Source organism: Triturus cristatus, chromosome 3_1, assembly GCF_964204655.1.
Source record: "Triturus cristatus chromosome 3_1, aTriCri1.1, whole genome shotgun sequence".
NCBI classification, from domain to species: domain Eukaryota; kingdom Metazoa; phylum Chordata; class Amphibia; order Caudata; family Salamandridae; genus Triturus; species Triturus cristatus.
In genome coordinates, this window is record NC_140583.1 from 277,808,181 (window position 1) to 277,822,178 (window position 13,998).

General features: G+C 49.4%; 1 protein-coding gene across 1 annotated transcript in view; it reads right to left on the reverse strand.

The window, feature by feature from the left end:
• The window catches only part of CCDC33 (coiled-coil domain containing 33), a 1,193,032-nt gene that overhangs the window by 75,337 nt on the left and 1,103,697 nt on the right, over positions 1-13,998 (reverse strand). The window contains exon 22 of the mRNA XM_085643888.1: positions 11,092-11,208. Coding sequence (XP_085500014.1) covers positions 11,092-11,208 — 117 coding nt within the window. The remainder of the gene's footprint in view (positions 1-11,091; positions 11,209-13,998) is intronic.

A 13,998-nucleotide genomic window follows, 5' to 3' on the forward strand; every position in this document is an offset into this window, starting at 1 on the left:
GTACGTCACACCCTCACAATAACCATGCGTTCATCCGTTCCAAAAACGACACTACACCGTAAAAATTATGGAAGACAAGATGAAAATATATATGTCTTTATCTTATTTTCTCTTAGTTGCAGGCTTCACATCATAAATCCAATACAATAGGATTTTCCTTCAAAAGAGCAGGTCAAATAAACATTACTACTTCGAGGTTTCAACAAATAGGTTCAGGTCATAGTTAAGCAAGGAATAAATAGAGGTGCAATAAATACAGATAGCAAATAAATACAGTCAGACAATAAATACAGTGCAAGAATAAATTAGTGGTAGACAATAAATAAAGCACCTTCATTAAATAAGGTAAAGCAATCAATGACAGTTACAGATCAGATCACTTTCATGAGGTAACTTGGTCTTACTTTGCCCATATACAGCTTGTGGTCATTTGGATGGCATGGGGGTGTCCCACCTAGATTGGTTAAGGCTGGGGCTTAAGCTGAGGCAGAATGAGGATAACCTAATGATCTGGCCCTCCAAACTACACAGCCCCTCACAGATGTCACTGCACCAGTCTCAGTTCATCCCTGGCACTCCCAGGCTGGTTCTAACACCCCTCTAGCCCCTAGAATGGTCTTTTAGGGCTCCACGGGGCCTTAGACGCCCTCTCTACCACTTACTGTCCCTTCCTCGACGATCGGCTCCGCTCGGCGCCGTGTCGATGCCGTGAGGCGGCTCCGGATCGATGTCGCTGGGCGGCCTCGACTCGATGTCGCTGGGCGGTCTCGACTCGATGTCGCGGGGCGGCCTCGACTCGATGTCGCTGGGCGGTCTTGACTCGATGTCGCCTTCCGGCGTCGCAGGGACACGGCCTCCCCGCTTCCAGGTGTCTCCGGAGTGCGATCTCCACTCCCGACCTCCGGCGCGCTTCACCTCAGTTTCCGGCGACTCCGGTGGGCGGACTTCACTCCCCCGTTGACGCCTCACCTCGACCTCGGGTGACTTCCTACTCGACCTCCGGCGCCTCTCCACGACCTCCGTCGGTGCCCTCACTCGACCTCCGATGACTCCCTACTCGACCTCCGGTGCCTCTCCACGACCTCCGTCGGCGCCCTCACTCGACCTCTGACGGCTCCGGGTACGACGTCTGCTTTCTGTCAGCGCCGCTTCTCTACCTCAGGCCCCAGGTCTCCAGGCTTCTCGACGTCAGGACTTCAGGAGGACACTGCTAAACAGGTCAGGAGCTTGCTGTTCTTCCTCTTTAAGGCCTGTTCCAAATATTCAGATCCTTAAGATGGTTCTTCTGGTCTTGGTCCCACACAGGGCTTCAGGCTGGGCTTGGTCAGTAGGGACTAGCATCAAGGGTGGGTTTCTGGACCCCACTCCAAGCACTGGTTTCCACCCCTGCTGCCTTACTCCGACCTCCTTCTATCTCTGTCCTCTCTCCTCTCCAGTCAGATGCCAACTCCCACTCTGAGATGGCCTCCCAACATTCTAAACTGCCTCTCACTATCACAGGATTCTAGAATGTTACAGAAGGTTCCAGAAACCTCCAGTGGGTTCTGGTTATGTCACAGGTGACAATGGATGGCCACCATTTTGTGTCTCAGGCCCTCAGACAGAAGTTCCAGGGGTAGGGAAAATGGCTCCCTGACCCTGCATCAACACTAACAAGTCTGGTGATTCCCAAAAAGGAAAAATTATAACAGGGTTTGAGGCAGAAGTGGGACAAAATAAATAATGATGAGGAGGGACCACCCAAAGGGCTGACAGGTCTAACACGCGTCCCCCCCAGCTGAAAGTGGGGAGAGCTACCCAACCCCTTGGGAGTTCTCATCACTAAGGCGGAAATACCTTGAGAGACCGTCTGCATTGGCGTGGTCCACTCCAGGCCGATGTTCCACCTGAAAGTCCATTCCCTGTAGGGAGATAGACCACCTTAGCAACTTGGGATTCTCCCCCTTCATCTGCATCAGCCACCGAAGGGGTCTGTGGTCGGTCTGAACTAGGAAGTGCGAGCCAAACAGGTATGGCCGCAACTTCTTCAGAGCCCATACCACTGCAAAGGCTTCACGCTCTATTGCACTCCACTTCTGTTCCCTGGGAAGTAGTCTCCGGGATAGGAAGACCACGGGTTGATCCAGACCCTCTTCATTGAGTTGCGATAACACTGCCCCAATGCCATGTTCCGATGCATCCGTCTGGACATTGAACTCCTTGGAAAAGTCTGGGGCCCTTAAGACCGGGGCCTCGCACATGGCTTGCTTCAGTTTCACAAAGGCCTGCTGACAAGCCTCCGTCCAGACTACCCGTCGAGGTTGCTTCTTGCACGTAAGCTCCGTGAGGGGGGCCACAATGGTACCATACCCCTTCACGAAGCGGCGGTAATATCCGGTGAGGCCCAGAAAAGTTCGGACCTCAGTCTGAGTCTTGGGGGGTTCCCAGGCCATGATGGCCTCGATTTTCGCCTGGAGGGGTTGCACCGCTCCCCTACCCACCAAGTGTCCAAGGTACACTACCGACCCTTGCCCGATCTGGCATTTACTGGCCTTAATCGTTAACCCAGCTGGCTTCAGGGCCTGGAGAACAGTTTGCAGGTGACGCAAGTGATCCTCCCAGCTGTTACTGAAGACGGCAATGTCGTCCAGATAAGCAGCAGAGAAACTCTCCATTCCGGCGAGGATCTGGTTCACCAGACGCTGAAACGTGGCAGGTGCGTTCTTGAGCCCAAAGGGCATCACGCAGAACTGGTAGTGGCCCTTGGGTGTGGAGAAGGCTGACCTTTCCTTAGCTCCATCAGTCAGAGAGATCTGCCAGTACCCGGAAGTAAGGTGAAAGGTACTTAGATATTGGGCAGCTCCCAGCCGGTCAATCAGTTCATCCGCCCTTGGAATCGGACGAGCATCAGTCTTGGTTACTGAGTTCAGTCCCCGGTAGTCCACACAGAACCTCAGTTCCGGTTGGGCACCCGGTGGTACAGCTTTTGGTACTCATACCACCGGACTGGACCAGGGGCTGCTGGAAGGTTCAATCACTCCTAGCTCCAGCATCTTAGTGACTTCACTGTGAATGCTGGCCATCACCTTGTCTGTCATCCGGTAGATCTTTGACTTCACAGGTGGGCTGTCTCCTGTGTCCACGTCATGGACGCACAGGTGAGTCCTACCCGGAACAAGGGAGAACAACGAAGAGTACTGCCCCAGGACCTGGCGGCAGTCCTCCTGCTGTTCAGGAGTTAGGGACGGGGAGAGAATCACTCCCTCCACCAACCCATCCTTCTCTTGAGACGCAAATAAGTCGGGGAGAGGCTCGCTTTCCACGTCCTCTGCTCCGTCAGTCACCATCAGCAATATGACTTCGGGCCTCTCATGGTGGGGTTTGAGGCGGTTGGCATGCAGCACCCGTAGGGCCTGGCGAGGGGTCTTCAGATCCACCAAGTAGGTTGCCTTACCCTTCTTCTCCAACACCTCAAAGGGTCCTGACCAGCGATCCTGGAGGGCGCTAAGCTCTGCTGGTTCGATCACCCACACCTTCTGGCCAGGCTCCAATTCCACCGGATGAGCATTGTGGTCATACCACGCCTTCATTACTGCTTGGCTGGCTTCCAAGTTGTCAGAAGCTTGCTTCCACAACTTAGCCATTTGGCTCCGGAAGGCCAGCATGTAGCTCACCACGTCCTGGGGAAGCTTTCTGGGAGTTCTTTCCCATCCGTCTCTCACCAGGCCGAGAGGTCCACGCACAGGGTGCCCGTACAAAAGCTCGAAGGGGCTGAAGCCCACTCCCTTCTGGGGCACTTCCCTGTAAGAAAACAAGAGACAGGGTAGGAGGACGTCCCATTTCCTCCGCAGGCTTTCAGGCAGACTTCTGATCATGCCTTTCAAGGTTTTATTGAACCTCTCCACCAGACCATCGGTCTGGGGATGGTAAGGAGTGGTGAACCGGTAGGTCACTCCACACTCCTTCCACATGGCCCGCATGTATGCTGACATGAAGTTGGTCCCCCTGTCAGACACAACTTCCTTGGGAAAACCCACTCGGGTAAAGATTCCCATCAGGGCCCTAGCCACAACAGGTGCAGTAATGGTCCTCAGAGGTATAGCCTCTGGGTACCGTGTGGCATGATCCACCAGAACCAGGATAAACCTGTGACCAGCTGTAGTAGGCGGATCTAACGGACCCACAATGTCGATGCCCACCCTTTCAAAGGCGGTGCTAACGACAGTAAGTGGTTCCAGGGGAGCTTTCAGCTTCACCCCTGTTTTCCCACTGGCTTGACAAGTCACACACGTCCGGCAATAGGTGTCAGACGACACTTTCATTTGAGGCCAATAAAAGTGTGGGACAAGCCGGGCAAAGGTCTTGTCTTGCCCCAGGTGTCCTGCCAAGGGGATCTCATGAGCCAACTCCAGGAGAAAGGCTCGATAACGTTGAGGGACAACCAAGGCCCGTGACGATCCGTGCATGGGTGCCTTGGGTTCACTGTAGAGGAGGCCATCCTCCCAGTAAATGTTGTAGTTCCCCTCAACGTTCCCTGCTGCCTGGGCTTCGGCCTGACGCCTCAGTCCCTCAAGGGTAGGACACTCCCTCTGGCCCTTGCAGAATTCCTCCCTGGTCGGCCCTCCCTCCACGTGCCACTCGGCCGGGATGGGTAGGTTCTCCAGTTTGGTAACATCCCCCTCCACGGACTCCTGGTCCACCACCTCCGGTGGCCTATCCGTCACACGGGGCGCGGATGCCGAGGCAGGCTCCTCCTGTCCTCGGTTCTTCCCTTGGTCGGCAGCCGGCTGTGCCTTTGTTCCAGGCTCCAGCCTAAACGAACTCCCCCTCCGGGTAGTCGCAGACCCTGTGCTGACACAGGCCCAGTCAGGTGTACCCAGCATCTCAGCATGAGTCCGGTATTCCACCTCCTTCCATGCATTATGCTCCATGTCATTCCCCAGCAGACAATCGACTGGCACGGCAGGGTTTACGGCAACTCGAAGCAACCCTGTAACCCCTTCCTATTCAAATGGAACCTCGGCCACCGGATAGTGGCCCATTCTGCCGTCAGCCATCGCGGCAGGGTGGAGTACATCGGGAATCACCTGCTCTGGAGACACCAGTTGGCTACGTACCATAGTCATACTGGCTCCTGTGTCTGTCAGAGCCTCCCCTCTTTGGCCGTTGATGGTGACCCACTGCCCATACTTTGTGGTATTTGCGGGCACCTGGATCTTAGGAACCATCTCCCGTTCTCCCAGGGACACTAAAGTGACACCCGCCCACTCCCTTCCCTTATCTAAAGGCATCTCCTCCCCGAGCACTACACTAGCTACTCCGGGGGCCTTTCCTCCGATGGGAGGGGGTGGTCTTTTCGGGCACTTCACATCTCCCTTATAGTGTCCGACACCACCGCACTCGAAGCAATGGACAACCCTTGGCTGCTGACTCTGGCCAGGATTAGGGTTTCTAGGTGGGTTAGCCCTAGGGGTGAATCCCGTTCCCTTCCCTTGGAAACTATTTTGGGGGCCTTTAGAGAACTCCGTTTTCTTTTCCTCTCCCTCTTTCTTCTGGGGGGCGCCCTGTCCAGTCCTTTGAGAGTCCCCTCCAGTCCCCCTTGTGGACACCCGGGTACTAGCCCAAATGTCCGCCTCCTCAGCAAGCTTCCGGGGATTGGTCAGCTTGCTATCCACCAGGTGTTGATGCAGTTCAGGGAAACATTTTTTGAGCAGGTGTTCCTTCAACATCAAATCAAACAACCTCTCGTAGTCCCTCACCTCGCTGCCCTGTATCCAACCCTCTAATGCCTTCTTTGCATAGTCCAGGAAATCCACCCAATTCTGTGTGCCCAGTTTGTGGCTACCCCGGAACTTCTGTCTATACTTCTCGGGTGTTAGTCCAAACTTCCTCACGAGCGCCACTTTCATGGTGGGGTAGTGGGTCTGCTCATCCTGCTCTAGGGCCAATAATGTATCCCTGCCAGCTGGAGGCATGTATTTATACAATCCCCCTCCCCAATATTTCTCTGGAACCCCATGGGCTCTTAAAGAGACCTCATAGGCCGCTAGCCACTTGGCGATGTCATCTCCCGCGCTATAGCTGGCTACTATGTCTTTTGGCAGATAGGGTTTGGTTTCCCTGGTGATTTCTCTCTCTTCGCTGCCACCATTAGGAACAGTGTGTGCCCCGACCCGTAGGATCTGGAGATCTATCTCCCTGAGCCTCAACTCGTGAGCCATCCTCCGTTCCTCCTGTTCTTTCTCCAGCTTCGCCAACTCCCATGTGAGTTGTCTTTTCTCCCTCCGGTCAGTTAATTCTGCTTCTGATAAGCCGCCACTAGAGACACTGCTGCCCTTCCTTGAAGGTGTTCTGGGCCCCACTAATAGGTTCCCCACCTCAGGTTGGTACAAACCAGCCCCCTCGCTGACAGTCTCTCCAGCCCTGTCCTCCTTCTCAACCTTACTTTCTCGTCGTGCCTCCCCCCAAGCCCTCAAGCTGGTCTGGAGCTCACCCTTCTTTGCACCTTGGGGACAAAACACCCCCTCTCGCTGACAAAACTCTCTGAGTTGGGCCACAGTGTAAGTTTCCACATCCTCCAACACAAACTCCATTTTGCCCACTCAGGATAGAAGACAGTTGCTTACAGAAGCTATGCAGGGGGGTACCTTTTGTAATACCTCCTCCCACCACCAGAAGTAAATTTGGAAAAAACAAAACTCAAAATTAGGAAGTCCGCTTGGAGAAAACTCCCGGTGTAGGCCTATGGACTACCCAAAGTTATTGTCGAGTAGACGCAAGCACAGCTCTATCCCACCGCTGAACACCAATTTTATGTTGGAAACCGGGCAACCGGGTTAGCAGTCACCAGGTTCCCAGCACAGTGGTAGCTTGGCTCGAGCGGTTGGGGGTCAGGCACCGTGTTAAGCATACGTCACACCCTCACAATAACCATGCGTTCATCCGTTCCAAAAACGACACTACACCGTAAAAATTATGGAAGACAAGATGAAAATATATATGTCTTTATCTTATTTTCTCTTTGTTGCAGGCTTCACATCATAAATACAATACAATAGGATTTTCCTTCAAAAGAGCAGGTCAAATAAACATTACTACTTCGAGGTTTCAACAAATAGGTTCAGGTCATAGTTAAGCAAGGAATAAATAGAGGTGCAATAAATACAGATAGCAAATAAATACAGTCAGACAATAAATACAGTGCAAGAATAAATTAGTGGTAGACAATAAATAAAGCACCTTCATTAAATAAGGTAAAGCAATCAATGACAGTTACAGATCAGATCACTTTCATGAGGTAACTTGGTCTTACTTTGCCCATATACAGCTTGTGGTCATTTGGATGGCATGGGGGTCTCCCACCTAGATTGGTTAAGGCTGGGGCTTAAGCTGAGGCAGAATGAGGATAACCTAATGATCTGGCCCTCCAAACTACACAGCCCCTCACAGATGTCACTGCACCAGTCTCAGTTCACCCCTGGCACTCCCAGGCTGGTTCTAACACCCCTTTAGCCCCTAGAATGGTCTTTTAGGGCTCCACGGGGCCTTAGACGCCCTCTCTACCACTTACTGTCCCTTCCTCGACGATCGGCTCCGCTCGGCGCCGTGTCGATGCCGTGAGGCGGCTCCGGATCGATGTCGCTGGGCGGCCTCGACTCGATGTCGCTGGGCGGTCTCGACTCGATGTCGCGGGGCGGCCTCGACTCGATGTCGCTGGGCGGTCTTGACTCGATGTCGCCTTCCGGCGTCGCAGGGACACGGCCTCCCCGCTTCCGGGTGTCTCCGGAGTGCGATCTCCACTCCCGACCTCCGGCGCGCTTCACCTCAGTTTCCGGCGACTCTGGTGGGCGGACTTCACTCCCCCGTCGACGCCTCACCTCGACCTCAGGTGACTTCCTACTCGACCTCCGGCGCCTCTCCACGACCTCCGTCGGTGCCCTCACTCGACCTCCGATGACTCCCTACTCGACCTCCGGTGCCTCTCCACGACCTCCGTCGGCGCCCTCACTCGACCTCTGACGGCTCCGGGTACGACGTCTGCTTTCTGTCAGCGCCGCTTCTCTACCTCAGGCCCCAGGTCTCCAGGCTTCTCGACGTCAGGACTTCAGGAGGACACTGCTAAACAGGTCAGGAGCTTGCTGTTCTTCCTCTTTAAGGCCTGTTCCAAATATTCAGATCCTTAAGATGGTTCTTCTGGTCTTGGTCCCACACAGGGCTTCAGGCTGGGCTTGGTCAGTAGGGACTAGCATCAAGGGTGGGTTTCTGGACCCCACTCCAAGCACTGGTTTCCCCCCCTGCTGCCTTACTCCGACCTCCTTCTATCTCTGTCCTCTCTCCTCTCCTGTCAGATGCCAACTGCCACTCTGAGATGGCCTCCCAACATTCTAAACTGCCTCTCACTATCACAGGATTCTAGAATGTTACAGAAGGTTCTAGAAACCACCAGTGGGTTCTGGTTATGACACAGGTGACAATGGATGGCCACCATTTTGTGTCTCAGGCCCTCAGACAGAAGTTCCAGGGGTAGGGAAAATGGCTCCCTGACCCTGCATCAACACTAACAAATCTGGTGGTTCCCAAAAAGGAAAAATTATAACAGGGTTTGAGGCAGAAGTGGGACAAAATAAATAATGATGAGGAGGGACCACCCAAAGGGCTGACAGGTCTAACATGCAGTAATTGAAAAGGAGCTCCAGGCGTGTGTGTGGGCTGTGGAACATTTACGTAATAATGTGTCTGGTTCACGTTTCACAGTCAAGACTGATCACAACCATTGGTGGGAGTTTTATCTTCGGTGGAGAAAGTCATGTCACTTCACACATTGCCATGTTGATGTCTAGGCTTCAAGAGTTTAACTTTAAAGTTAAGCATGTACTTGGGATACAAAAACATTACCACAGATTGTCTGTCAAGACTTCAACGAGACACTGAAATTGTTGCTGATGTCATTCCCAAATATTTCAAGACCATTGATGAGGAAATGTGGTAATTGCCATTGGAAGAGGTTTGGTTGTTGAAAAAAGTTTTAGTGTGCGTCAATGAAGGTTGGCCTAGAAGATGGGAGCTTTCTGCAGAATTGTAGGCCTATTAAAGAGTCTGTGAGGAGTTAGAAGTGGAAGTAGGGATGTTATTCAAAGAGGGGCAGGGTATACCCTGGGAGGGTCTACGTGATCAAATTTTATTATTAGCTCTTAAAGGACATTTCCGAATGTCATCCATGGAAAGGATGATCAGGGCAAATTTTTGGTGGCCAGGTTTAGATAGACTTGTGGATGGGTTAGTACCCAAATGTGGAGTATGTGCCAACAGTGAAAAGATGCTTAAAGTTGTGCCTGCTCCTTTGTGTCCTGTAGAGTGGCCTAATGTTCCCTGGCAGAAAATAGGCTTTGATATATCAGAAACCGTCAATTTTTTGCCACATGAGAATAGATTTGCCATGGTAGTGGTGGATTATCACTCGAAGTGCCCTGGGGTAAAATTTGTACCTCATGTTACTACTGCTTCTGTGATTGAGTTTCTTAAAGAACTTTTAGCAAGAGAGGGTTATCCTGAGGTTCTTGTTACGGATAATGGTGTGCAATTAAAATCACAGGAAATTAGTAGTTTTCTTGGATTTTGTAATATACGTCACGTTACCATCACACTCTATGAACCTAGTGGTAATGGTCAAGTGGAATAGTACAACTGTGTGTTGAAGGAGAGCATTTTGTGAGCACGTGGATATAGGGGAGATTGGAAAGATAAATTGAGAGAGAATCTGGGCGGTTGTATCACATCACGCCCAATACTATAAGAGAGGTTAGTCCCTTCAGGCTTCTCAAAGGGAGAGATTCTGATTCCAAGCTCAGTCCCTGTTGGTTCAAGAAAAAGCAGGCTGATAAAGTTGAACAAGTGTGTGTGGATGAGGTAGCGTTGAAGGTGGAAGGGAAACAGGATAAAATCAAACAAACTTATGATGCTAAATGGAAAACTAGAGTTCCGGATTTTACTGTGGGAGATTAGGTCAGGAAACGCAAACCAGGATTTTTGTCCAAGAGTGAGTCCAAGTTTGACAAAGCGATTAAAGTGGTCAAAGTCAAAAGGTACAGTGTAGTCGCACACAATAGAAAAGTTTTGAATATGTGGAGGGTGGCTAAGTGTAAGGATGCGGCAAGCGGCAAGTTGTGGGATAAAGACCATGTGAAAGAGCCAGCTGAGAGTGTGGGCTCCAGGATTAAAAATCGTACTTGTGTCAGGAGGGCTTCTGGCAGATTTGTTGATTATGTATAGTTCTCATTCAGTTTGTATAATGGTCTTTTGTTGTTTTATGTTGTGTTGTTTTGTAAGGGGATAGGTGTGTTACATTTAGTGTACATTTATATTTCCTGTTCCCTTTAAGATTATTGTTTTCTTCTACATGCCTTTGTCATACCCTTTACCTACCTGGGTTCCGGATCTAGACTGGGAGTTGGACTGCCTCCTGATGGCTGGTACTGTGCTGCCTCTGCAAATAAATCTTTGAAACTGTACTTGGATTGTAGATTTTATTACCGTAATGCTAGTGAATACATTGTTCAACAATTACAATATAATTGTTAGGTGACCCTCATGAGAACGGTGGGGACACTTCACACCCCGAAATGCTGTAATTATGGTAATGTTCCCTATTGTAGATGAAGAGCACCTGACCAAGGTCCCACTTATCTTTGGCTTACTGAGATGGAAGAGGTGTCTTGCATTTACCATGGGGAGGTTTAAAAGTGATGAGGTCGGATTCACAGATCTTAGCATACATTTGGTATAGAATGTGACTCTCACTACTGGTAGTTGCAATGTACATCATATTAGGCATGTGGTAGTTTACTGTAGTGTTGGTGATGGTGTCATCCACCTACCATTGTGAAAATGTGCCTGAAAGTATGTTTCCAAATCCCTACAAAGAAGTTGCAAGGAAGGAGGTGCCTTGCTGGTCATGTAGTTATTGCAACAATGGAGATACATCACTATATCACAAGCTATACTCATTAGTTTAAATGAGGCAGGTGTCTCTCAATGAAAAGAGTACAGGCATTTTTCTGTGGAGCCTCGTAATGATTACAAGATGCTTATAATATAAATATTTTTTTTACTCACCAAGGGGTAGTCATGCAGGATCATAGTTGAGGTGCGAGCGAATCCGTGATCTTGTTCTGCAAGCTTTGTTAATAAGTCCTGTTTCTCTCGCCCCCACTTTCTTGCTGTTTCTTCCAGCTTCAGGAAACCAAGGTTAAAGATGTGAGTTGGAGTAAGAGAAAACTTTCTGCATGGGAGAACACCAAACGATTTTATATACATGAAGGCTAAGAAGGAGAGTAAAAAGGATAGGAAAGAAAAGGTACAGAATAGTGGGAAGGTGAAATATTCAAGCTGAGAGGGTTAGTGAGGAGGCTTTCATATTTACTATTGTAACTTCAGTCCAACATACGTTGGGGAAAATGCTTAAGTGAGGATCAGGTGTACTATTTTAACTCCAGTCTGACAAACATTATGGAACGTGCATACATTGAGGGAGTCAACATCAACCAAAGTCCATGCCCCCTTCTAAAGAAGTCTGATTACCATTGCATACCCTCGTATAGGGCTCTCCATTCGATGCCCCCTTCTCAGCTTTTCTCCATCTCTGTGTGGCTCAGGTTCACCACCCCAGCAAGGGTGTAACCGTTAAGCCACTCAATCTCAGCCCTGCATACATAACATTAAGGAAATCAGCCATATCTCGGGGGACTCGAAAGGCAGCTGGATAGCTCTAGCTGCTTGTAATATAAGATTCCTAGGCCCTTATTCCAACAACACAAGGTTGGGGAAAACACATCTCCATATCTTGCAGCAATAAAGTTCATTGGCCAATGACCAATGTGCCTATAAGAAACCAACATCAGTATCCTTCTAGAGGACAATAATTCATCAATCTCTAAATGTCATAATACAGATATCACCAAAATCACCTCCATCCTAGACCACAGGAAGATGGCTACAAACCATAAAAAGAGGTTTATACTCAGCTACAGAAATCCATCCCTCAGCTCTCCCAAATAACCTGCTGCCATCCTCCCTCAGTTACCTGCTCCACAATTGCAGATCTGCCATAAAACATAGGCTAGCGATAGAAGACCTGATTATGGATTACAAATTATACCGCCTATTTCTAATGGAAACCTGGTTCATGATGCCTTTAAACCGGTGCAACACGTGATTGTTCCACCAGACTAATCAATCATTCGTCAAGACTGAATTGTGAAAAACGACCGAGGTTTAGCTACTGTGCATGGAGACTCCATGCACTAGACCAGTCTAAAATGTGATATGTTCCTGACCTTTTCATGCCTGAAATCAAAGCATAAACAACCAACATAAAAAAATAATATCTTAGTTATAAACAACCCTCCCATCCCCCCGGGGGCCATCCATATTTTTGCTGAGCTTACTGTGGGGATATAGACCTCCTCATGCACAAATATTGTTCAAAAACGTGAACTTACATTGGGGAGAAAAAGCGGCTCTTTTGTCAAACAATTCAAAGGTGTGCCACTGCTCTCTTCCTACTCATCAGAAAGGTGCTATTCTAGATCACCTAAGTGCAGCAAAGAGTTGGTTAGGGCCAATCCTCCCGTGCCAGTCACCAGGTTGGACCAGTTCCTGGTATCTTTCTCCATCTCCTGCTCTAGAATTGTGAGAAGAGGCCAACCAGAAAAAACCCTAACATGGAGTACACTCAACAACGGACGCCCAAGCAGATGTTCTCAGGGAATGGATCCATGCCCTGGAATTCCATTCTGCCAGTCATTAGAGCAAACTATTCAGAAATGAAATGAAAAACTACTATTTCGGCGACACCTCCCAATGTGAATCTCAATTCTACTATATCTGAATGAAACAAACCATCTGGAAGGGACAACTTCTTTAGGCCTCACTTCGAAACATAGGCCCTCCCTGACTGGGTCCCTCTCATCCGCTAACCAGTAATTCACAAGGATTTTTATAACCCAAACTTAACTTAAATATGTATATAGTTACTCCTAAATAATGTACATTTGATAATAATAAATAACCCTCTTTATTCTTTTCTAAGCACCCTACAGCTCAGTTTTGAATGACTCATGTAGTATTTTTCCAACGTTGTTTTTTAAAAGGTCTTTTTTTTAAGTAATGTGAAGCAAAAAATCGATCAAAGCACTTCACCACATCACAGTCATATATCAGTAGTCAAGCAATAAGTATCAGAAAAGTAATACGTTGCAGCTGTATTTCAGTTGTTCCCCCTGCTCGGTAGCCGGAGCCTTAACAACGTAGCTGTCAAGAAGGAAACACAGTCACAGTCGCTTGAGTGAGGGAGGTACAGAGGCCTCCTCTATAATCGTTCCAGGTACCCAAAATATTCTCCCACTTTTTTGGACAGCCCCTGCCTTCATAAAGCACCTTTTCAGCCACCATGCACCAGTCCCTATCTCGCTTTCAGTCTTTGGGGCATGGCGCCGTCTCCGCCCACAATCAAGCAATATTGCATTTGGCGATTGCCAGACCCAGGGTCATCCAGGTTCGCTCCAGACGATTCAAATCTCTTACGTCCCAAATATTGAGTAGGCACCACTCGGTCTAGAGTGGCATCTTACTGCTGCATCGATTGCTCATACAGTTTACCACGGCTTCCCAATAGCTCCGCACAGCGGGGCAGTACCATATGATATGATAGAAGGTACCCAGCTGTCCACACAGCCAGGGTCAGTTTACATCTGTTGCCCTACCCATTTTCACCATAGGGGTGCATGCATAGTATGACCTATGTAATATCTTAAGCTGCACTAAGTGAAGCCCAGACCTAACTGCTATCTCTCATGGGAAGTCAAGGGCCTCAGGCCATTCGTCAACCATCAAACCCTTCAAATCTAGATCCCAGTGTCCCTGTAGATGTTGGAGAGTGTCAGGGGAGTTGATTATCAGTTTGCAGTATGTAAGTCTTGTTGCCTTGCTGGGCATGAAGTCATCAAGTAATCTATCTTCCAA